Here is a 26,366-nt window from a genome sequence, read left to right on the forward strand (position 1 = left end):
CCGAGTTCAGAAATCACTCCAAGAAAACTATCAAGTAATGTTTTTTAAACTGGGGGTTATAAAATCCTTTAGATGAGTTAAAACTAGCATTCTTATAACTAAAATATGTTAGAATAAAACAGAGTGGGAAGGGATGGGATAGGATAATATAGAAAACATCAGAGTACATTTGTGACTTATAAGGGTATTTTGAGAAACATTTTATTCCAATTCTCAATATGTATGTGAGGTGATATAAAATGCACTTCTTACAGTGAATCCTAGCCAAACATTTTATAAAATACTGAGCTAGGATGCACCGCTAGTTCCATCTCTTTCTTTCCCTTAGACATGTTCAGCTTCAAATGTAACCTCCAAGCAAAGCTGATAACGAAAGCTTGCTCTCTTATAATAAATCATCCCCATTAAAAATACAGATTTTGAAGTCCTATAAAACAGGATCTGAATTCTAATTCTTCCTCTTACTCCCCTTATTAGCTTAAGTTATTTAACCTCTTTGTGGCTTAGTTTTCACATGGATGAAATAAGAAGAGTAATAATAATGCCAATCTCATAGGGTCATTACGAAAAATAAGTGAGGAAATGGTGATGAAGCCCTCTGTAAGGGCTCCCTCTATATATGCTGACAGCTCAAATATTTATTTCTGGGCCAGACTTCAGTTTAACCTTAGACCTGTATAACTGCTTGTTGGATACCTCCACTTGGATGTATAGTAGACATCTCACACTTGCTATGTCTGTATCTGCACTCCTGACCATACCCCACGCCCCTAATTGGCCCTTTCTATCCTTTCAGTGGCTCAGGCTGAACCTTGAGGTACTCCTTGCTCCTCTCCTGCTCTCACAACCCACATTCAATCCACCATAAAAGCCTGTTCGCTATACCTTCAAATACCTATAGAATCTGACCACTGCTCACTGCTTCCGCTGTACCCTGCTGCTGAGCCAGCACCATCTTTCTGGATTACTGTAATAGCTTCCAAACCAGCTGCCCTGCTTCCTCCTTGCCCCACTATCGTCTGTCCTTAACACAGCAGCCCAAGTGATCCTTTTAAAATCTATTTCAGATCATGTTCTCTTGTGCTCAAATCCCTGCCTTGTACCACATTTCACCATGAGTGGGCAATGGCCCACCGGATCCTCTGTAATCTAGTCCCCGTTCCCTCCTACCACTTGATTCACTCCTCTCCAACCAAGCTGGGCTCCTTGCCAGGTCCTAAACACACCGGGAATGCTCCTGATTTAGGGCCTTTACACTTGCTTCCCCTCCGTTCTCTCCGCCTTCTCTTCCGCCCCATATTGACAGTGCTCATTCCCTCCTCTACTGTGGAGAACTTTGTTCAGATTCCCTCTTCTCAGTGTTGCCTATCCTGCAATCCGTCCCTTTCTTTGTCCCCATATGCCTTATACTCTTAGTTTGCTTTATTTTTGCCTTAACACTTAACCTATGAAATACTATACAACTTACTTAACTATGGTATTGTCTACTGTCCATAAGCCACTTTTAGAAGTTAAAATTCATGAGGGTAAGATGTTTTTGTTTTCATCACTAATGTATCCCAAGGGTCTAAAAAGTTGTCTCAACTTCTAAATTAATATTTGTTGAATGAATGAATATTATATATTATTATTTCTTCTCACCTTCCTCCATCCTCCCCTCATCTCCAAAACAGGCCCAGATGGAATAAGGGATAAATTCAAACATAGCAAGGCTTTTTCTATATTTTTGAATAAACCATGATGGAGTATTAAACCGACTTGTTGCCCTTTGATTGATAAACATCCAGAAATAATGTGCTCTCAACCCGCAGTTGGTTGAATCCGTAGATTCAGAACCATGGATACAAAGGGTTGACTGTATATTGAATCCTCATGTCTGCAATTACAGCCCAGGTATTTAATGTTCAAAGATTCTGCTACTGAATTGTTAGTATAAGGTATACAAACGTGAAAAGATCAATAGGAAATCTACAGGCTTTTACACAATACTTGCCTTCATAAATATTAAATAACTACTAGCATGAGATTATTCCTCTTGTCCTTTGAGAACCTGTGTGAAAGTCATGCAACTGAATCCATCATCATTCAAAAAGGCCACAAAATCGATTTTGCCTTTTATTTTAACTATCCTTCATTATATAAAAGACTTATAAATTAAAGCAATTAAAATGTCAACATGGCCCACATTTCCCCCCCACACCCTGGAAATCATATCCACTTTATCACCTACTAAAGTGGATGGAGGGGATATGAAACAAAATATGAAAATTCTAGAGTTTTTCTTGTATCATACAATGAGGAAAAACTTATATCTATTATTTGTCCCTTCAGACCCTCTTCAGTTTATACGTAACACTGGCTATAATGTATGTTCCCTATGTCACTTTATTAATCAAAGAGAAAAATAGCTCTACAAGTTATCTTCTCTTCCCATTTGAATTTTAATTATTTTACTTGCACAATAAATTATGACGAATTGAAGTTGCGTATATCAAAGAATAACTCCATAAGGAACTTAAAAATAGTTTTGGTTAGTATTAAAATGTATGTATGTAAATCTATTAATGTGCACTTATTCTGACCAACAGTTTATTTGCTCCTGTCAGCTTATATGCCTGTGAAGAAAAAGGACACAAAGTTCTTTGTAGTTCATGGTCAAGTTTCACAGACAGTGCCTAGAAGTTAGGATTCTTCTATTTGTGAATTCCAAAAGGGTACATTGCAGCTTGATTGAATCTTGCCATTTAGCTAGTCTGCATACATATTTCCCTTCCCTGGTAATTTAAAAGGATAAAGGGAAACTATAGATCTTATAGGTATACTCATTTCATTTTAATTATGAAAGAACAGGCTACGAGACTTGAAATGCCAATTGGGAACTGGATTAATATTTAGTTTCCTGACTTTCCATTTATTGCTAAGCTTTCTCTAGTACCATATTCAACCACACAACAAACACTTACGGAGCATCAACTGTGTTAAAGACTCTAATCCCTGAATATTCAAATTTAAAACATTTTGATTAATATGGTACATATAAATGTGCCTTCTGGCAATTCTTAGTTATTATTAATAATTTATTTTAAATTACTATAATATATATTAATTATTCTTTTAATCAAACTTATTTTTATAACTTAGCTTTGATCAAATATTTTAATTCTTATTGTAATTATGTTAGTCTATATGTTTTATACCATACATTAGACTATACATAAAATCAGTGGCATAGTATGTATCCATTAGCACAGCCAGAGTTAGAAGGGCCAATTATTCACACAATTTTTTTAGATTGGATGGGACTTTCGAGATTTAAAAATCTAGAGCTGAGTGAATCAAACCCACAAAGGTTAAATGACTTGCCTACGGTCTTAGAGGAAGAGATTAGAATCAGTTCTTCTGACTCCTGATTCTTATTTTTTATATAAGACACACCTCCATCGTCTTCCATGAAATTAGAATATATGGGCATATACAGACAAACCAAACAAGAAACCTAGCATTTAGTGATAATAGTAAATACAATACTTAGATGTTAAAAAAAATTTTTTAACAGTGCCCAGATCAAAAGATCCTAAGAAAATTGAACCATGCGACTCAGATTTCATGTCTTAGTTATCTCATAAATGTATGAATTGTTGTTGAAACAATGACATCGTAAGCAGACAAGTTAAACATTCACGGCAAAGGGTTTCCTGTTTTCTCTTGGTGTTAATTACTCACTTTTCTGTACCTCGTGTATATTATTTATGTTATCTGGAGTGGTCTTCATTAGTACCACCTTAATGCATGACATAGTGAGATTATCGGGTTAGCTAGCTTTTCCAATGACACAGAAGGAGGACAAACCTTCAGAGAGCCCCACTATAGAGGCTCCTGGTCAGCTACATGGTCAGCTACTTGGATTCTGGCTACTGAAAGCTAGAAGCAATACTTTAAAGGAGATTTGGGGTCCACCATATAAAAGCCAGACCCACATGCTCTGCCTTCAATTTGAAATCAGTAACAAAAACATTGTGAGGGATACATGCATAGGCATTCCTCAGCGAAAGAGTGAAGGAGAATGTTTACCAAGACCTTCAGATTGGTTCAGCATGACAATATTCACAATTTCTTCTAGAGACAGTCCTCATCGCTAAATGACAATAGCACATTCTGAGATGTCACTTCTCAATATCAGGACTTTTATAATTTAGCTAAGGGATAAAGGTCTTCCTCCTCAAGAGAGGTAGAAAAGGGATCTCAGTTTAAAACTTAATATGACTGACCCAGCCATTCTTAAAAGTAGCCAGAGAGGGGGCTTCCCTGGTGGCGCGGTGGTTGAGAGTCCGCCTGCCGATGCACGGGACACGGGTTCGTGCCCCGGTCCGGGAAGATCCCACATGCCTCGGAGCAGCCACAACAGTGAGACGCCTGCGTACCGCAAAAAAAAAAGTAGCCAGAGGAAAGCCACTTCTGACTGCAATTTTCTTCTAGGCCTGAAAGAGTGGAGGAGACCAATGGGAGTCAGAAACAAATACCTCTGGCTAACGTCAGGGACAAAAACAGATCTCAGCCTTCCGAAGAGGGTAAGTATTCTGGGGTTGACCACGCTATTAATTCAAAGTCTCCTCCATACACACAAAGCAATTCTGAAATGTCAACAAAGGTTAAACATACACATGATTAGAGAAGTACTTACTCTTCTCAACAGTGCAAAATATTGGTTTTGTGTTTTAAACAATCCTATATCATCCTAGCACTAGCTTTCCTTCTTTTGACATCTCTTTAAGAACTTTTAGATGTGCTTAAATCTTCTATGTATCACAACACTTTCATTCGTTTTGGTGTGTAATTATGGAGAACCTTTCTGTTTCAGTACCTTCTATGTATCAAATATTCTTCTATATACTGTTAAAGTAAAAATAAATAGAATAAACTAGCCCATGGGGAAATATTTGCTAGATGAGCTGCAAATCTACATTGCATTCACTTCAATGCGGTGAATGAACGACCTCATGAGGCAGGGTAAGTTCTTACGAGCTAAATGCCAGTGATGTTCATTACGGAGTGAGAACACAATTAGAAACACTTGCTACGAGTAGTGTGCACACACTCTTCTGTTACACGATGTCCTTTTAACACATTTGAATTTCTCAGGGAAAAAAAAACTTCTTCCAGTGTTTTAAATGAGAGCTAACGTGTCTGAGTAACTTTCAGCAAATATGTTGGCTTCATTCTCTCTAGCATGTATACTATCTTCAGCAAACAATCAACTATCAATGTTTGCATATACTAAATGCTAAATAGAAGGTAAAAAGCCTACAAAAGAGGCTCGTTTCGAAAAATGAAGTCATGGTTCAGAAAAAAATTGTGTTCTCTACTCTCTCAATTTAGACTGAACCTTGAAATTAGCATCTTCATAAAGTGATGATAGACCCACATTTTGCTGCTATTCTTTGACGGACTTGGGACTGTAGGATTATATGCTTCACTCAAGCTGTGGAGTTACTTCTGAAATGATATTAATAAGTACCATCAGGGACAGGGTGTAGTTGAAGGAATGCTTAAGTATTGAATCAATATTCAAAATGCTCAGTCCACTTTATCTGGCAAGTGTACACATTAGTTTTAAGGGAGTTGGTCCCCAGATGATTTCATGATATCATGATTTCCAAGTAAAATGAATATGTGTACATTTATTTCCTTGAAGCATTACTAAACCTCTCAAATATTAAACATGGGCTTATATAAAATGAGTGGGTGTGAGAAAGGGAATGCTAAACATAAATAGTTTAAACCAATAAAGAATTTCTCTGGAAAGAATAAAGAGTAAGTGACTAGGGGTAGGAGAGGAGCGGGAAGAAAGGGCAGATGAAAGCTTCCTTGCTTAATCCGTTTATAAATTGTTGTTAAGAGACAAACAAAATTCTCTCTATGCCCAAATTATGTAATTTATCCAGAGTATGCAGGCTCCTCTCTTCAGCAATGCTGATAACGACGCTAATAGTTTAATTGCAAGTTGCTGCTCAAGGAGATAAACAAGGCTGTTTGCTTTTTAAACCGGGGGTTACAATTACTTTTAAACGCGAGGGAAAGGCACATCTGCGAGTAGATCTTACTATGTCAGAAAAGCAGCCCGAAGCCAGCTGGAAAATCAACAAAGCCCCAGGAGTGAGCTGCCGGCACAAAATTAGAGCAAAACCTCCCGATGTGAGCAGTGGAGCAGTGGGCGTGAGGCGTAGTAAACAGGCGGCAAACGTAGGTGGGCAGGGATAGAAAAGTTTTCGGTGGCCAGACCGTGCGCGTTTTCCCTGGGATTCCATCACAGAGAGGGACTGAGCACCCCTCCCTCTGCTGTCGGGCTCACAGTCACGCCTCTCACCCAGCCCTTGGCTTCAGCACCACCGAGAGGACAGCTCCCCTAGTCGCAGAGCAGAACCCTCAACAACTGCCCTCCTCCGTCCTTGAGAAACATCCTCTCCCACCGCATTCCTCTTTCTTGCTGCTGTCTTTCTTGACACTGTGCTTTTAAGGCTACTCTAAGGAACTTATTCATAAGGGACTGGGAGCTCGTTTGGCTTGTTTATTTCCAGATGGAAGGGAGACAAGTCTTGTCTGAAAAGTCCAATCTTTTCATTGGCCTCCAGAGCAATTTACGCAGGATAAAAGACTGCAAGTCACTGGCTTTAATCTGGTGGCAAAAGGGTTCAGCCCAACTCAACAGTAGCAGAAACTTGAAACTCTTTTTTAGTGCTTTATTTTATTATTTTGTTGTAAAAGCACCAGTAGTAGGTAAAGAACCTTATTAACTGCCTCTTAAGCCCCTTTCCTTCTCTGCCAAGCCAAAGACACCAAGGGAATATACCAGAGTTTGATAGCAAAGGAATAATTCTTAATTTCTCTGGGTCAGAAAACAATCTCAATCCTAAAAGGAACTCTTCTCAGTCCTTTCCAAGACCCCTCACATCATATTCTGAACCTGGAACATACAAGTGAAGGATTAATAGTTCCAAACGGAGACCATAGGCTACTACAGCCTACCACAAAAACTGTCAAAGCCTCCTCCAATAAAGTCCTCTTTCTCCAGTGCCAAATCCAGAGGCAAACATTTCAGGGGTGACGAGAAAACACAGGGTTAAAAAAATCAAAATCATCGAGACAGGAAAATTACACTCCAAAGAACTTGGCTACTTCGGCACATTCAGTTACCATCCTATCGGTCATAAAATATGGTTCCTTAGCCAACACATCTTGTTTCTTTATGCAGAGTTTTCTCTGTTGTTCAAACTTCTCAATAATGTGTAAAATAGTCATTATCTGAAGTTTCTCTTTGTTCCAGCACGCGCACACACACACACACACACACACACACACACACACACTTTGTTTGATTCAGTTCCATTTTCAAGGGCTGAGTTTCCTAAAGAAAAAGGTATTGATATCATGTTCTTTTTAAACTTATTTTGAAGGAGGATCTTCAGGAAATGCCCTCACTCTTTTTGCACTGGAGTTGCGAGAATACCAAGGGATTCTAGAAAGGAAGAGACACAAGCTTGGAGGGAGAGACTTAGCAGTCTTTCAGAAAAGGCAGCCCCGTGAAGTTAGTAGCGAACAACTTCCTCTGGGTGATAGTGACCATCTACTAGTAACAGGAGGTGAGGTCTGCCTGTGAATCCGGAGCTGCAGCAGCAGTGGAGACAGCGGACACTGGGTGCTTCCTTTCAGGTAACCCTGCCAGCTCTCAGTTTGACTCCCTGAATCCCTCAGTCTTCTCTGTGGTTCATTTCTTCCTTCTTTCTTTCTCCCTCCCTTCCTTTTCCTTCCTCCCTCTCTCCGGCCCTCTCCCCTTCCCTTCCTTCCTCCGTCCTCCTCTCTTCTCCTTCCCCCTTCTTTCCCTCCCTCCTCCACGTCAGTTACCCTTTTCACTTAATTCCATCTGGGCCACTTTGGGCACCAGTTCCAGTGACAGCTTCCTATCATCACCCCATATGCATCCTATAGACCATACTATTATTATCATCACTACGGTTGCTTGCCAAGTGCTTGGTCCCGTTCCCAGCTGTGATCCCCGCCCGGCCCCTCCTCACTCCAAAACCGCAGCAGGCGTGTATCAACCCGGCAAAATCACCAGAGTCTGAACGTCACCAACAAGTTCCACCCTGTAGTAGCCCCACCAGCAAACCACACCAGCGGAGCCTTGCCAAACCCTCTGCCCACAGCCGGTGGAGCATCCCGACCCAGCTCTCGGCTACGCCTACGATCATTGTTATCAGTGACAACACATCCTTCGCTTCAAGGAAGGGGAAAGCCCGCGTGCGACTCCCCGGCGGAGGCAGGGCTCCACGCACTACCCTCCCCCACCTACTCAACACACACACACACACACACACACACACACACACACACACACACATACACACACACACCTCCTTACTCGGCACACAAAGAGAGCGAGCGAGCGAGCGCCAGGGACCCGGCTGGGTAGGAAGTGGGGCGCAGGGGAGGGCACGGCCGGGAGGGGGAGGGGGACCACAGGAGGGGCTGGGGGCCGAGCCAGCCGGGGAGGAGGGAAGGAAGCGGCGTGGCGGAGAGAGCAAGGCAAGAGCTTCGTCCTCACCTGCCCCCAGGGTGAAGGAGATCCTGGCCTCCGCGAGGTACGGAGTGTCGCTCTTGGAGCGGACTCTTCTGATGGGCCGCCGGTCTATATCGTCCTCCGAAGATGCCGCCATTAATGTGGGAGGCAGAAGCAGGGTCGCCCGGCGAGCTGAGGGAGGAGATGGAGAGAGACGGAGGGAGGCGGAAAAAGGGGGGGAGGGGAAGGAAGAGGCTCACCCGCAGGGCAAGGGGGAGGGCAGAGGGGGATGGGAGAGGAAGGGAAAGGGGGCGGGGAGGGAGGGGGAAGAGAGGGGAAAGGAGAGAAGAGGGAGAGAGAAAGAAAGAGAGCAAAGGAGAGAAAAGGGTGAGGGGAGAGAAAGAAAACCCGTTAAGGATTTATGGACTGGAGCAGGGATCGGCCCAGGCCCGGCTTATGCTCAGGGCTCCCCGTCATTGCACTCAGCCACAGGGCCAACGGGTCAGTGCCCCGGACGGACACCCCGCCTCCTACCCGCAGCCCCAGTTCTCAGCTCTTGGCACAGGTAGGCTAATGCGAAAGGGAGGACTCCAAAGCAAGGATGCCCAGTCAGCACTGTGCCCTCTCCCGCCAAATGCACTTACTCCGCTTGCTTTTCAAGTGCACACGAGGGTCTCCTCAACCCACAGGATTCTCTGGGCTGAGGATGCCCGACCAGATAGCCCAGCTTCAGCTTTCCTTGCGTGAGTTATTATTCCTGGGGTGCGAGCCTAGGCCCAGCTGGTCATGGAAGAGAGCACGCTATATCGAGTACCCCTCTGCTCCCTCTTCCCCAACCTGGAGCTCAAATAGAGATGGAACCAGATCTGGACTCCCTGGAAGCTCTCTTGCAGGCCCCCGTTGAGCCCTAGAGGTGGAGGACAGAGGGAAAGTGTATATAACTTTGGGGGCAGTTTGGCAGTAAAGTTTCTAGAGTTGATATTCTGAATGTAGACTAGACATATTCATGCAGAATTGAGTGGCTTTCTTACCACCACGGGTTTCTAGGATATGTTTAGCTCTACGGAAGTACCCATTCGGCTTTTTATTTGGCGATTTAGAGCATGAATAATAGTCTTTGGATTGGACCTGGAATCTCTATAACTCTCTACCATTGTTTCTGAAGGAGAAGGTGAAGATCAAGGGCACCTTACATTTCTTTGAATGTTTGCACTGCAACCTTCCCATGTTACACAGCAGCCAAACCTAGAAAGGTTTCTGGAGTGTGAGTCACAATGGTTCGCTGCCCCTACTGAACCTATTGATGGGCTCAACTCTTTGATGTCTGTCTTCCGGCAGCTTCAGTCACGTCTTCTTGTGGCCCGACGTTGCCACATTTCTTTCTAATGAGAGCCCACCTGGAGTACACAGATAAATGTTACCTTGATTCCCTCCCTGCTGCAAAGGAAATCTCAGTGTCAATTCATGCCCTTCAATCTCAGAGGATGAAGTACTGCTTCAGCTCTGCAAGACTTCCCTCTCCATTTCACCTGTCGTTTCTAATTCTCACCCTGTATCCTTGCGCCCGCCCTAGAATCTTCAGTCTCTTTACGCTGGTCTCTCACTTCACACATAGGTAGTAACTCTCCATCTGCCCTAGCCTTGCCGCCTCCTCAATCTCTACCATACTATTTCTCTCCCATTCTGTTTACCCTTCCTGTGGAACGCTTGGCCCCATAGGCTTCATTTTTTCACTCTTAATCCCCTCCTTGCATCCCTACCACTACTTTTTATCCCCACCACTCAGTCAAAGTTACTTTAAAGGTCATCAACATCCTTTCAACAGTTAAGTCCATTTCTTTCTTGAGTAATCTATCCTTCTTGAAATAATCTCCTCCTTTGGCCTCCCTGTACTAGACTAACTTCCTAATCACTAGATTTCTAATAGCCGGTTCCCTGCGTGTTAATTTGAAAATGCATATCCTGGCATTCGGGGCCCTTTATGACCTGACTTCCATCTGGCTTTCCAAATTCATCTCATTATTTCCCTACAGTCTGTTCAGAGTTGTCCAAACAAGGCTGACTCATTTCTGCATCTGTACATTTCCTTGTTTTGTACACCACGAATTTCTTCCCCATCAACTTTCCATGTTCTCCCTCAGGAATGTGAGATAACTGACCCACTAGTCTGTGGCATGAATCCAGTACGTAGTAAATGCTCAATAGATATTCTTTTAATACAAAAAAGAGAGGAGAGGGAGAAAGCAAGGGAGCAAGGAAGGAGAGAATGGGAAAAAAGGAGCGAAGGAGGGTCATGTAACTAATGAGTAAATGAGTAGCTAAATTGGGGACCAAATCCATGCCTGACCTCAAATCCTGTCTTTAACCAGTACATTGATTTGCTAAGTAGATATATTTGGTTGACTATCCATATTTTAAATTCATTTTCTATGATACTTGCCTCCTTATTATTTCCCATTTATCTCTGTTAAACATAGATTAAAAATGGATGCCTCCTATCCCAGGAGGAACAACAGGGGTATTTGGCTCATCAAATGAACCATGAAGGTTAATGCTTTTCGATGATTAATCAGGCTGCAAACCAATGTGATTTTAACATTTAGGTGCAAGCTCTTAAGGACGTGCAAAAGTAGGGAAATAAACTCCAACAGTTCTGCATACTGTATAAACTATACCTCTCTTTGAATTAATGCAGCGCTATCTGATTGTTCAAATTGTTTGGGATTCCCCAACCCCTTGTATTTTCATTCATCAGCCATGTCTTTAAAAAAAAAAAACAATAAAGTCATCTGAAGGAATACCTAGTCTTAGCTTTCTCTGTTTCTTTGATGTTACATAATAATGGTTCTTCACATAGAGAAATAAATATTTGAATTTCTGTTTCTTATTCATTCAACATTTTAGAGGATTAGGAACTAATAATGCTACAATTTTAGGTTTACCTCTCTTCAAAAGAGTTTAAATGTACTTTCATATTATCTCTTTCATATGGACTATTACTATTGAAATAATTCTAGATATATTTTTTCAAAAGAGACATAAAAATACTACATCTATCCCCACGTTCTTGAATTATCTTACGATATTTTCATTTCTGACTATTACCTTCCAGTTTTTTGGCTTCCATAATTTACTGTCTTCTTTGTCTCATCTAAGTTTTCCCATTATCTTTTCACTTTGCCTCTCTTTTTCTCTCCCATATTTCTTAGTTTTTTATAATTCCCCTACAAAGTCAGTCCCAGATCATGTATCTCACTCTTATCCTGTATGAAGGATTCACTCCTTTATGAAGTTCTTACTCTTGTGGGCTTGTCCCAATGTTTCCACATTCTTTATTCTTGGATTCCTTTCATATATATGACCTTTCATCATAAAATATCGGACTAAGTAACATCAGGGGAAGAGCCCTGAGGTGGGAATCAGGGCTGGTGGAGGCTGCTTCCAGTCCTACCACTACCTCACCAAGTACCACTGGGTAAGTCACCCTGTCCCCTCAGCTAGAGAAGTGCAACCTCTGGCACAAAAGCAGACACATAGGTTGTAGGAACAGAATAGAGCACCCAGAAATGAACCCACGCTTATACGTTCAATGAATCCGTGACAGAAGAGGCAAGAATACACAATGGGGAAAAGACAGCCTCTTTAATCAGTGGTGTTGGGAAAACTGGACAGCTACCTGCAAAAGAATCAAACTGGACTACTTTCTCACACCATAGACAAAAACAAAAAGCAAAACCCAAAAAACTCCAAATGGACTTAAATGTAAGACCTGAAACCATAAAACTCCTAGAAGAAAACATAGGAAGTATGCCCACTGACAACAGTCTTAGCAATATTTTTTTTGATATGTCTCCTGAGGCAAGGGAAACAAAAGCAAAAATAAACATATGGGACAGCACCAAACTGAAAAGCTTTTGCACAGTGAAGGAAACTATCAACAAAATGAAAAGGCTGCCTACTGAATGGGAGAAGATATTTGCAAATGATATATCTGATAAAGAGTTAATATCCCAAATATACAAAGCATCATACAACTCAACATAAAAAAATAATCAACTCGATTAAAAAATGAGCAGAGGATGTAAAACAGACATTTTTCCAAAGAAGACAAATGTCCAGCAGGCCCATAAAAAGATGCCCAATATCACCAATCATTAGGGAAATGCAAGTTAAAACCACAGTGGGATGTCACTTCATGCCTGTCAGAATGGCTTTTATTGGGGAGATAACAAATAGCAGGTGTTGTCAAGGATGCGGAGAACAGTGTGGAGGTTCCTCAGAAAGTTGGAAATAGAACTACCGTGCAATACAGCAATTCTGCTCCTGGGTATTTGTCCAAAGTAAACAAAAATGTGGATCTGAGGAGAAATGTCCAACTCTTTATTCACTGCAGCACTGCTTACAGTGTCAAGGATATGGAAACAACTTGGGTGCCCATCAATGGATGAATGGATAGAGAAAATGTGGTATATATATTCAGTGGAATATTACTCAACCATAAAAAAGAATGAGGTCTTGCCATTTGTGGCAACGTGGATGGACCTGGATGGGATGGAGGACAGATACCATGTGATCACACTTACATGAAGAACAAATGAACAAACATAACAAAATGGAAGTGGAGTTGTAGATGCTGAGAATAGACTGGTGGTTGCTGGGAGAAGGGATTGGGGAGTGAGAGAAATGGGTGAGGGAGATTAAGAGGTATAAACTTCCAGTCACAAAATAAGTGAATCATGGGTACGATACGTACATTGTGGGGAATATAGTAAGTATGTAATATCTTTGTATGGTGACGTATTGTAACTAGACTTATCAATGGTGACCAATTTGAAATGTATAGAAATATGGAATCACTATGTCATGCACGAGGAACTAACATAGTGTTGTAGGTTAATTATACTTCAAAAATAAACAAACAAATGAACTCATAGAAAAAGAGATCAGATTTGTGGTTACCAGAGGTGGGAGTGGGATGGGGAATTGGATGAAGGTGGTCAAATGGTACACACTTCAGGTTATAAGATAAATAAGTACTAGGGATGTAATATACAACAGGATAAATATAATTAACACTGCTGTATCTCATATATGAAAGTTGTTAAGAAGTACGTGCTAATAGTTCTCGTCAAAAGGTTAAATATATTTCTTTTTACTTTGTATCCATATGAGATGATGGATGTTCACTAAACTTATTGTGGTTATCGTTTCATGATGTATGTAAGTCAAATCATTATGCTGTGCACCTTAAACTTATACAGTGCTGTATATATCTCAATAAAACTGGTAGGAAAAAAATGTAAGCATCAGACAACGTGACCTTAAGGCCCTACCGAACTCTAATACTCTATAAGTATTTACAGCTATTCTTGTATCTCTACTTCTTTCCATAAATATCCATGGCGTATTTTGTCTCTTAATCTAAGAAAATACATTGCTCCTTTGATTTGTAACCAATTATATTTAGGAAACCACATGGTATCCATACTTCTCTCAAGTGATTTCATATTGTTCAACTCTGTTTTATGTAACTATACATCCTTTAGAATCTGTTTCTTTTTCCTCATACTGTTTGCATCAGGTGGTAACACCCATATGATTGTTGGTGGTTTGCGTGTGTGTGGATGTGTGGATGTGGGTGTGTGTATAGAAGGGATTGAATTCAACCATGACCTCAACAACTTCCAAATACAGTGGGTTTTTTTGTTTGTTTGTTTTTATTTTCTAAGATTGCTCTTTTTGAATGTGATTGCTGACTCAGGATAAGGGCCATTTTTGTTTCTTTCTGTTTTCTTTTTTTTCCTAAAGCCAGTCAATATTTTAACACTAAAGACACTTATATGCATGTTATATCCAGAGCTAGAGTCAGAAAAAGAGAGGCAGCACAATAAGGGGCTCAAAAAATAACATTTTATACATCCATCACCGGCATGGAAGAGGATGGAGATGGGGAGGGGAGGAAGAAAGAAGAGTGTAATATTTCATCCTGACTAACTCTTCAGGTGAGAAGCTTATCCTTTAAAAATATTACTCAGGGCCTCCCTGGTGGCACAGCGGTTGAGAGTCCGCCTGCCAATGCAGGGGACATGGGTTCGTGCCCTGGTCCGGGAAGATCCCACATGCCGCGGAGCGGCTGGGCCCGTAAGCCATGGCCGCTGAGCCTGTGCGTCCGGAGCCTGTGCTCCACAACGGGAGAGGCCACAGCAGTGAGAGGCCCGTGTACCACAAAAAAATAAAAAATAAAAATAAAAATATTACTGAAAGTGTGCTTCTAGGATACCTCTACATCAATATCACGTGGAATACTTGTTAAAATGTACATTTTTCAGGCTCCCAACCTGGATCTATGGAATTCTGAGGGGATAAGACCTGGGTACCTAGATTTTCAAAATATTCTTAACTATGTCCACTCTCATCACTTGTGTTCAATATTATACTGGAGGTCTTGGCCAGGGCAATAAAGTAAGTAAAAGAAATTAAAAAGTATAATAACTGGAGAGCAAAAATACAATAAAATTGTGATTAGACATCTATGTTATGATTGTATATGTACATAATCCATCAGGATCTAGACTATTATAAATAGTAAGTGAATTTGACAGCATCACTGGATATAATAGCAGTATAAAATAATGACTTGTTTCTATATACTAGCAAAATAGAACATGTAATTTTAAAAGGACCATTTACAATAGCATCAAAACCATCAAATATCTGTGAATAAATCTAACAGTTGGTGAGCAAGACTTCTACATGAAAACCTACAAAAAAATTCCTGAAGGAAATTAACAAGACCTAAGTAGGTGGGGAGTGGGGGCAATATACCATGCTCATGCTCACGGACTGAAAGACCCACTAGTGTTAAGGCATCAGTCTCTTCAAATTGATCTATAGAGTCAATGAAACTCCAATCAAAATCCCAGCTTTTTTTTTTTTTTTTTGCGGTACGCGGGCCTCTCACTGTTGTGGCCTCTCCCGCTGCGGAGCACAGGCTCCGGACGCGCAGGCTCAGCGGCCATGGCTCACGGGCCCAGCCGCTCCGTGGCATGTGGGATCTTGCCGGACCAGGGCACGAACCCGTGTCCCCCGCATCGGCAGGCGGACTCCAACCACTGCGCCACCAGGGAAGCCCCCAGCCTTCTTTTTTTCTTTCAATTTGACAAGCTGATTTTAAAATATATATGAAAATGCAAAGGGCCAAGACTAGTAAGGAAAATCTTGACAAATTAAAAAATAACTGGACTATTTATAGTAGAAGATACCAAGACATTATAAAGGTATAGAATTCAAAAACAAAGTAAGATACAGTAGTCCCCCCTTATCTATGGTTTTGCTTTCTGGATTTTAGTTACCTGTGGCCAATTGCAGGCTGAAAATATTAAATGAAAAATTCCAGAAATAAACAATTCATAAGTTTTAAATCGCATGCTGTTCTGAGTAGCATGATGAAATCTCGTGCCCACCCATTCTGTCCAGGCCAGGATGCAAAACATCCCGTTGTCCAGCATATCCCAATCTTAGTCACCTAGTAGCCACCTCAGTTATCAGATCTACTGTTGCAGCACAGCAGTGCTTGTGTTCAGGTAACCCCTATTCTACTTTATAATGGCCCCAAAACGCAAGAGTAGTGTTGCTGGCAATTTGGATATGCCGAAGAGGAGCCATAAAGTGCTTCCTTTAAGTGAAAAGGTGAATGTTCTTGACTTAATAAGGAAGGAAAAAGATTATATGCTGAGGTTGCTAAGATTGACAGAAAGAACAAATCTTCCATCCTTTAAATTGTGAAGAAGGAAAAAACAATTTGTGATAGTTTTGCTGTTTTACCTTAGACTGAATAAGTTCCAGCCATAGTGTGTGATAAACGCTTAGTTAAGATGGAAAAGGCATTAAATTTGTACAATAAGATACTTTGAAATACTTTGAAATTATGTGATAGATCACATTCACATAAATTTTATTACATTCTATTGTTAAAATTGCTCTCTTTTATTATTAGTTAATGTTTTAAATCTCTTACTGTGCCTAATTTATAAATTGAACTTTAATATAGGTATGAATATATAGGAAAAAAAACAGTATATATAGGGTTCAGTACTATCCAAGGTTTCAGGCATCCACTGGGGGGCTTGGAATATATCTCCCACAGATAAGGGTGGACTACTGTAAATGGGCCAATGGAAGAGAATCTAAAAATAGACCAATATATAAATAGTCACCTGACTGTGACAAGAGTCCCACTGCAGTATTGTGGGGGAAAAATGGACTTTACAATAAATAATGTTCGAACACTTGAATATACACGTAATGGAAGAAAATAAACTTTGATCCCTACCTCACAGCATACACAAATATCAATTCCAAATGGATCATGGACCTAAATGTAAGAGGTAAACAATAAAGTTTCTAGAAGAAAAATTTTTAAGAGAAAAATATTTTATCACATCAGCAAAGATTTTCAAACAGGACATGAAAAGCACTAACCATAAAAGGATAAATAGGTATTTTGGTGCCATTAAAATTAAAAACTTCTTTTCATCACTAGACAATTAAAAATACAACATACCAAAATATGTGGGATGCAGCTAAAACAGTGTTAATAGGGTAGTTTATAGTTCTAAGCATTTATATTACAGAAGAGTAAAGGTCTCAAATCAATTATCTAATTTCCTAACTCAGGAACTTAGAAAAAGAAGGGAAAAATAATCTAAAGCAAGGAGAAGGAAGGAACTAATAAAGATAAAAGCAGAAGTCAATGAAATTGAAAACATAAAGACAACGGAAAACTAAATAAAACAAAAAGCTCATTATTGAGGAGCTTCGAGATGGAGGAAGAGTAACACGCGGAGATCACCTTCCTCCCCACAGATACATCAGAAATACATCTACACGTGGAACAGCTCCTACAGAACACCTACTGAACGCTGGCAGAAGACCTCAGACCTCCCAAAAGGCAAGAAACTCCCCACGTACCTGGGTAGGGCAAAACAAAAAAGAATAAACAGAGACAAAAGGATAGGGACGGGACCTGCACCAGTGGGAGGGAGCCGTGAAGGAGGAAAGGTTTCCACACACTAGGAAGCCCCTTCGCAGGTGGAGACTGCGGGTGGCAGAGGGGGGAGCTTCGGTGCCGCAGAGGAGAGCGCAGCAACAGGGGTGCGGGGGGCGCGGGGGGCAAAGTGAAGAGATTCCCGCACAGAGGATCAGGGCCGACCTATTTTACTTTATAATGGCCCCAAAATGCAAGAGTAGTATAATGGTCCCTCATCAGCCCGAGGGGCTTGTCTTCTCACCCGCCGGGGTGGGCGGGGCTGGGAGCTGAGGCTCGGGCTTCGGTCGGAGCGCAGGGAGAGGACTGGGGTTGGCGGCTTGAACACAGCCTGAAGGGGGTTAGTGCGCCACGGCTGGCCGGGAGGGAGTCCGGGAAAAGTCTGGAGATGCCGAAGAGGCAAGAGACTTTTTCTTCCCTCTTTGTTTCCTCGTGCGCGAGGAGAGGGGATTAAGAGTGCTGCTTAAAGGAGCTCCAGAGACGGGCGCGAGCCACGGCTAGAAGCGCAGACCCCAGAGACAGGCATGAGACGCTAGGGCTGCTGCTGCCGCCACCAAGAAGCCTGTGTGCGAGCACAGGTCACTCTCCACACCTCCCCTCCCGGGAGCCTGTGCAGCCCGCCACTGCCAGGGTCCCGGGATCCAGAGACAACTTCCCTGGGAGAACGCATGGCGCGCCTCGGGCTGGTGCAATATCACGCCAGCCTCTGCCACTACAGGCTCGCCCCGCATCCGTACCCCTCCCTCTCCCCGTCCTCAGTGAGCCAGAGCCCCCAAATCAGCTGCTCCTTTAACCCCATCCTGTCTGAGCATGAACAGATGCCCTCAGGCGACCTACAGGCAGAGGCGGGGCCACATCCAAAGCTGAACCCTGGGAGCTGTGCGAACAAAGAAGAGAAAAGGAAATTTCTCCCAGCAGCCTCAGAAGCAGCAGATTAAATCTCCAGTCAACTAAGATGCACCCTGCATCTGCGGAATACCTGAATAGACAACGAATCGCCCCAAATTGAGGAGGTGGACTTTGGGAGCAAGGATTTTTTTTTTCCTTTTGCTCTTTTCCTGAGTGTGTATGCGTATGCTTCTGTGTGTGATTTTGTCTGTATAGCTTTGCTTTTACCATTTGTCCTAGGGTTCCGTCTGTCCCCCCCCCTTTTCTTTTGGTATAGTTTTTAGAGCTTATTATCATTGGTGGATTTGTTTTTTAGTTTGGTTGCTATCGTCTTTCTTTTTTTTTATTACTTAAAAAAATTTTTTTAATAATTATAACTTTTTAATTTAATTTTCTTTTATCTTCTTCTTTCTTTCCTTCTCTTTTTTTCTCCCTCTTATTCTGAGCCATGTGGATGACAGGCTCTTGGTGCTCCAGCCAGGAATCAGGGCTGTGCCTCTGAGGTGGGAGAGCCAAGTTCAGGATATTGGTCCTTACTCTTGTGGACCAACCTCCCAGCTCCATGTACTATCAAATGGCAAAAATCTCCCAGAGATCTCCATCTCTGGGATGGAGAAAGGATCAATAGCAGAATAACTGATGCAGAAGAACGGATAAGTGACCTGGAAGATAAAATAGGGGAAATAACTACTGCAGAGCAGATTAAAGAGAAAAAAAATGAAAAGAATTGAGGACAGTCTCAGAGACCTCTGGGACAACATTAAATGCACCAACATTCGAATTATAGGAATCCAAGAAGAAGAAGAAGAGAAAAAGAAAGGGACTGAGAAAATATTTGAAGAGATTATAGTTGAAAACTTCCCTACTATGGGAAAGGAAATAGTTAATCAAGTCCAGGAAGCACAGAGAGTCCCAACAGGAAAAATCCAAGGAGAAACACCTCAAGACACATGCTAATCAAACTATCAAAAATTAAATACAAAGAAAACATATTAAGGGAAAAACAGCAAGGGAAAAACAACAAATAACATACACGGGAATCCCCAAAGGTTAACAGCTGATCTTTCAGCAGAAACTCTGCAAGCCAGAAGGGAGTGGCAGGACTTATTTAAAGTGATGAAGTGGGAAAACCTACAACCAAGATTACTCTACCCAGCAAGGATCTCATTCAGATTTGGTGGAGAAATTAAAACCTTTACAGACAAGCAAAATCTAAGGGAATTCAGCAGAACCCAACCAGCTTTACAACAAATGCTAAAGGAACTTCTCTAGGCAAGAAACACAAGAGAAGGAAAAGCCCTACAATAACAAACCCAAAACAGTTAAGACAATGGTAATAGGAACATACATATCGATAATTACCTTAAACAAAAATGGACTAAATGCTCCCACCAAAAGACATAGACTGGCTGAATGGATATAAAAACAAGACCCGTATATATGCTGCCTAGGAGAGACCCACTTCAGACCTAGGGACACATACAGACTGAAAGCGAGGGGATGGAAAAAGATATTCCATGCAAATGGAAATCAAAAGAAAGCTGGAGTAGCAATTCTCATATCAGACAAAATAGACTTTAAAACAAAGACTATTACAACAGACAAAGAAGGACAGTAAATAATGATCAAGGGATCAACCCAAGAAGATATAACAATTGTAAATATTTATGCACCCAACATAGGAGCACTGCAATACATAAGGTAAACACTAACAGCCATAAAAGGCAAAATCAACAGTAACACAATCATAGTAAGAGACTTTAACACCCCACTTTCTCCAATGGATAGATCATCCAAAATGAAAATAAATAAGGAAACACAAGGTTTAAATGATACATTAAAAAAGATGGACTTAATTGATATTTATAGGACATTCCATCCAGAAACAACAGAATACACTTTCTTGTCAAGTGCTCATGGAACACTCTCCAGGATAGATCATATCTTGGGTCACAAGGCAAGCCTTGGTAAATTTAAGAAAATTGAAATCATATCAAGTATCTTTTCTGACCACCACACTATGAGACTAGATATCAATTACAGGAAAAAATCTGTAAAAAATACAAACACATGAAGGCTAAACATACACTACTTAGTAACCAAGAGATCACTGAAGAAATCAAAGAGGAAATCAAAAAATACCTAGAAACAAATGACAATGAAAACACGAAGAACCAAAACCTATGGGATGCAGCAAAAGCAGTTCTAAGAGGGAAGTTTATAGCAATACAATCCTACCTTAAGAAACAACAAACATCTCAAATAAACGACCTAACCTTACACCTAAAGCAATTAGAGAAAGAAGAACAAAAAAACCCCAAAGTTAGCGGAAGGAAAGAAATCATAAAGATCAGATCAGAAATAAATGAAGAGGAAATGAAGGAAATGATAGCAAAGATCAACAAAACTAAACGGCAGTTCTTTGAGAAGATAAACAAAATTGATAAACCATTAGCTGGACTCATCAAGAAAAAAGGGAGAAGACTCAAATCAACAGAATTAGAAATGCAAAAGGAGAAGTAACAACTGACATTGCAGAAATACAAAGGATCATGAGAGATTACTACAAGCAACTATATGCCAATAAAATGGACAACCTGGAAGAAATGGACAAATTCTTAGAAATGCACAACCTTCCGAGACTGAACCAGGAAGAAATAGAAAACATGAAGAGACCAATCACAAGCACTGAAATTGAAACTGTGATTTAAAATCTTCCAATGAACAAAAGCCCAGGACCAGATGGCTTCACAGGCGAATTCTATCAAACATTTAGAGAAGAGCTAACACCTATTCTTCTCAAACTCTTCCAAAATATAGCAGAGGAAGGAACACTCCCAAACTCATTCTACGAGGCCACCATCACCCTGATACCAAAACCAGACAAAGATGTCACAAGGAAAGAAAACTACAGGCCAATATCACTGATGAAAACAGATGTAAAAATCGTCAACAAAATACTAGCAAACAGAATCCAACAGCACATTAAAAGAATCATACACCATGAACAAGTGGGGTTTATCCCAGAATGCAAGGATTCTTCAATATACGCAAATCAGTCAATGTGATATACCATATTAACAAATTGAAGGAGAGAAACGATATGATCATCTCAATAGATGCAGAGAAAGCTTTCCACAAAATTCAACACCTATTTATGATAATAACTCTCCAAAAGTAGGCATAGAGGGAACTTTCCTCAACATAATAAAGGCCATATATGACAAACCCACAGCCAACATCGTCCTCAATGGTGAAAAACTGAAACCATTTCCACTAAGATCAGGAACAAGACAAGGTTGCCCACTCTCACCACTCTCTCAGTATTATTCAACGTAGTTTTGGAAGTTTTAGCCACAGAAATCAGAGAAGAAAAAGAAATAAACGGAATCCAAATCGGAAAAGAAGAAGTAAAGCTGTCACTTTTTGCAGATGACATGATACTATAAAAAGAGAATCCTAAAGATGCTACCAGAAAACTATTAGAGCTCATCAATGCATTTGGTAAAGTAGCAGGATACAAAATTAATACACAGAAATCTCTTGCATACCTATACACTAATGATGAAAAATCTGAAAGTGAAATTAAGAAAACACTACCATTTGCCATTGCAACAAAAAGAATAAAATATCTAGGAATAAACCTATCTAAGGAGACAAAAGACCTGTATGCAGAAAATATAAGACACTGATGAAAGAAATTAAAGATGACACAAATAGATGGAGAGATATACCATGTTATTGGATTGGAAGAATCAACAATGTGAAAATGATTATACTACCCAAAGCAATCTACGGATTCAATGCAATCCCTATAAAACTACCACTGGCATTTTTGATAGAACTTGAACAAAAAATTTCACAATTTGTGTGGAAACACAAAAGACCCCGAATAGCCAAAGCAATCTTGAGAAAGCAAAATGGAGCTGGAGGAATCAGGCTCCTGGACTTCAGACTATATTACAAAGCTACAGTAATCCAGGCAGTATGGTACTGGCACAAAAACAGAAATATAGATCAATGGAACAGGACAGAAAGCCCAGAGATAAGTCCGCGCACATATGGTCACCTGATCTTTGATAAAGGAGGCAAGAATATATAGTGGAGAAAAGACATCTTCTTCAGTAAGTGGTGCTGGGAAAACTGGAAAGCAACATGTAAAAGAATGAAATTAGGACACTCCCTAACACCATACACAAAAATAAACTCAAAATGGATTAAAGACCTAAATGTAAGGCTAGACACTATAAAACTCTTAGAGGAAAACATAGGCAAACACTCTATGACATAAATCACAGCAAGATCCTTTTTGACCCATCTCCTAGAGAAATGGAAATAAAAACAAAAATAAACAAATGGGACCTAATGAAACTTAAAAGCTTTTGCACAGCAAAGGAAACCATAAACAAGATGAAAAGACAACCCTCAGAATGGGAGAAAATATTTGCAAATGAAGCAACTGACAAAGGATTAATCTCCAAAATTTACAAGCAACTCATGCAGCTCAATATCAAAAAAAACAACCCAATCCAAAAATGGGCAGAAGAGCTAAATAGACATTTCTCCAAAGAAGATATACAGATTGCCAGCAAACACATGAAAGAATGCTCAACATCATTAATCATAAGAGAAATGCAAATCAAATCTACAATGAGATATCATCTCACACTGGTCAAATGGCCATTATCAAAAAATCTACAAACAATAAATGCTGGAGAGGATGTGGAGAAAAGGGAACCCTCTTGCACTGTTGGTGGGAATGTAAATTGCTACAGCCACTATGGAGAACAGTATGGAGGTCCCTTAAAAAACTAAAAATAGAACTACCATAGACCCAGCAATCCCACTACTGGGCATGTACCCTGAGAAAACCATAATTCAAAAAGAGTCAGGTACCACAATGTTCATTGCAGCTCTATTTACAATAGCCAGGACATGGAAGCAACCTAAGTGTCCATCGACAGATGAATGGATAATGAAGATGCAGCACATATATACAGTGGAATATTACTCAGCCATAAAAAGGAACGAAATTGAGTTATTTGCAGTGAGGTGGATGGACCTAGAGTCTGTCATACAGAGTGAAGTAAGTCAGAAAGAGAAAAAGCAATACCATATGCTAACACACATATATGGAATCTAAAAAAAAAAAGGTCATGAAGTACCTAGGGGTAAGATGGGAATTAAGACACAGATCTACTAGAAAATAGACTTGAGGATATGGGGAGGGGGAAGGGTAAGATGGGACAAAGTGAGAGAGTGGCATGGACATATATACACTACCAAACCTAAAATAGATAGCTAGTGGGAAGCAGCTGCATAGCACAGGGAGATCAGCTCGGTGCTTTGTAACCACCTAGAGGGGTGGGATAGGGAGAGCGGGAGGGAGGGAGATGCAAGAGGGAAAAGATATGGGGATATATGTATATGTATAACTGATTCACTTTGTTATAAAGCAAAAACTAAAGACACCATTGTAAAGCAGTTATACTCCAATAAAGATGTTAAAGGAAAAAAAAAGCTCATTATTAAAAAAACAAAACCAATAATTTTGATTAAATTCTAGCAAGGCTAACAAAGTTAAAAATAGAGAAGGTACAAATCACCAATATCAGGAATCAAAGAGGGATAATCACTATAGATCCCATATCCATTAAAAGGATAACAAGAGAACACTACAAAAATCTGTATGCTCATATATTCAACAACATACAGTCTTTAAAATAAAAACATCACTAGGAGAGTGGGAAGGCAAGCCAAAGACTGGGAGAAAATATTTTCAATTTTACATATGACAAAGAAATTGTAACCAGAATCTATAAAGAACTTCTAAGTCAATAATGAAAAGACAATTCCACTCAAGTTTCTAATAAATGGACAAAAGACTTGAATAGACACTGCACAAAAAGTTGATATCCAAATGTCCAATAAGCATAAGAAAAGATGCCTAGCATCATTACTTAAACGTAAATTCAAATAAAAACCTCAATGAGATATCACTTCACATCCACCTATCTGGCTAAACCTTAAAAATCCTTCAGTGCCAAGTTTTGGTTCAGATGTGGAGGAATTGCAGCTCTCGTACATTGCTGGTGACAATGTAAAGTTGTAAAATCACTCTGGAAAACTGTTTATATACATGGTACACCTATGTTTATACATAGGTAAACTTATATATACCCTAGGACATGGACAAGCATGTCCATAGCAGATTTATTTATAATGTCCCCAAACTGGAACCAAAGCAAATGACCATCAATAGGAAAATGTACAAAAATGTAATATCTTCATACAGTGTCATAGTACATAAAAGTGAAAAGGAACAAACTATCACTACATGCAACAACATGGATGAATCTCATGGGCATGATATCAGACCTGAGAGAGTATATGCTGTAAGAATATGTATATATTGCATTTATGAAGTTCAAGAAAAAACAAAGCTAACATATAGTGACAAAGCTAACATATAGTGACAGAGAAAACAAAGCTAACATATAATGACAGAAGATTGACTACAGCGACATTGTTTTGGAGGGGCACAAAGGAACCATGTGGAATGTTGGAAATATTCTATATCTTCATCTGGGTGGTGGTTATACCTTTTAGAAAAGGTGGGTACTTTTGTAAAAGTTCATCAAGTTATACATTTTATATTTGTGTACATCATTCTACATATGTTTATATCATTAAAAATAAATTTTAGAAAGCTTCCAGCTCACAGAATTATGCTTACTTTAACAAAAATTTGCAAGCTACCATCAGCTACACGTTTGGGAATAAAATAGTTACACGATTCTTATAAACAAATACATCCTGGTGAAAATAATAGTATGTGGAATATCATACTTATTGGATATCAACCATTATCAATTTAAAAATAAATTATCAAGTTGTTTTTTGACAGTGAAAAAAGCTTCCAACTGATTAAGATACAAAATAAATTTGAGAATTATTGCATTTAAATACCAAACAGTTATAAAACCACACTACTAATAACAATTTAATTTAATTTGACTTGATTTGATTAATTAAAATAATTTCTTAATGTCTTGGGCCATCTTTGTGAATACCAACCTTCTACTGTGTCAAAATTCTATAAGTTTTGTTTCTGTTTCAGCCTTATTTTTAACCTATCATCATATTTATCTCTTACAACCATAATCTTTTAGATATTCTGCTCCCGGCATCATTGTGTGCTGCATTAAAACCAATGAAAAATAACCAGATTGGAAATGTGTATAAGGAATAAAGAAAGAATGTTGACAGTGGACTTCTTGTGATGCCAGAAACAAGGCAGCATTCCCCCCAAATAAAGGAGGCATGTCACAAAGACACAGGAGCCAGCTTGAAGGGTCTTGCATTGGGACAGTTTGAGCACAAAAAACAATTAAGTTCACTAATGAATGATAAACCATTATTATAATACACAGATATTCTCTCTTCCTCTCTTGTTCCTCTGTCTCTGTCTCTCCCTTCCTCTCTCTCTCTCTCTCTCCCTCCCTCCCTCCCTCCCTATCTTTATGTATACAGTTTTATACTCCTCTCTGGATAGATCAATTGATCCATCTATCGATAGATAGATAGATAAAGAGACATTAGAGACGAAACAGCAAATGCTAATCAAATGAGGTCAAATGTTATCAACAGGCAAATCTGAGTAAAGGGTACATAAGTATTTTGCACTATTTTATTTTTGCAACTTTTCCATAAGTTTTAAATTATTTCCAATAAAAGTTTAAAAGTACTAGTAAAAACATGTTTATTTCTTTCTATTGACAAAAGTTTCCAAGCGTTAGAGACGATGTCCCATCTTGCTTTAAATCTTTCTGAAAAATTATCATTGTCTGCCATCCCCACAGGCTGCGGATAAATACA

At 39.9% G+C, this 26,366-nt stretch overlaps 1 protein-coding gene across 1 annotated transcript in view; it reads right to left on the reverse strand.

Annotated features, from left to right (window-relative positions):
• Positions 1-26,366, reverse strand: part of PHACTR1 (phosphatase and actin regulator 1) — a gene marked incomplete at its 5' end in the record, with an annotated part of 535,964 nt that overhangs the window by 491,011 nt on the left and 18,587 nt on the right. The window contains one exon of the mRNA XM_082848323.1: positions 8,600-8,746. Coding sequence (XP_082704449.1) covers positions 8,600-8,746 — 147 coding nt within the window. The remainder of the gene's footprint in view (positions 1-8,599; positions 8,747-26,366) is intronic.

The sequence above is a fragment of the Leucopleurus acutus genome, assembly GCF_964270905.1.
Source record: "Leucopleurus acutus genome assembly, chromosome: 10".
Lineage (NCBI taxonomy): Eukaryota > Metazoa > Chordata > Mammalia > Artiodactyla > Delphinidae > Leucopleurus > Leucopleurus acutus.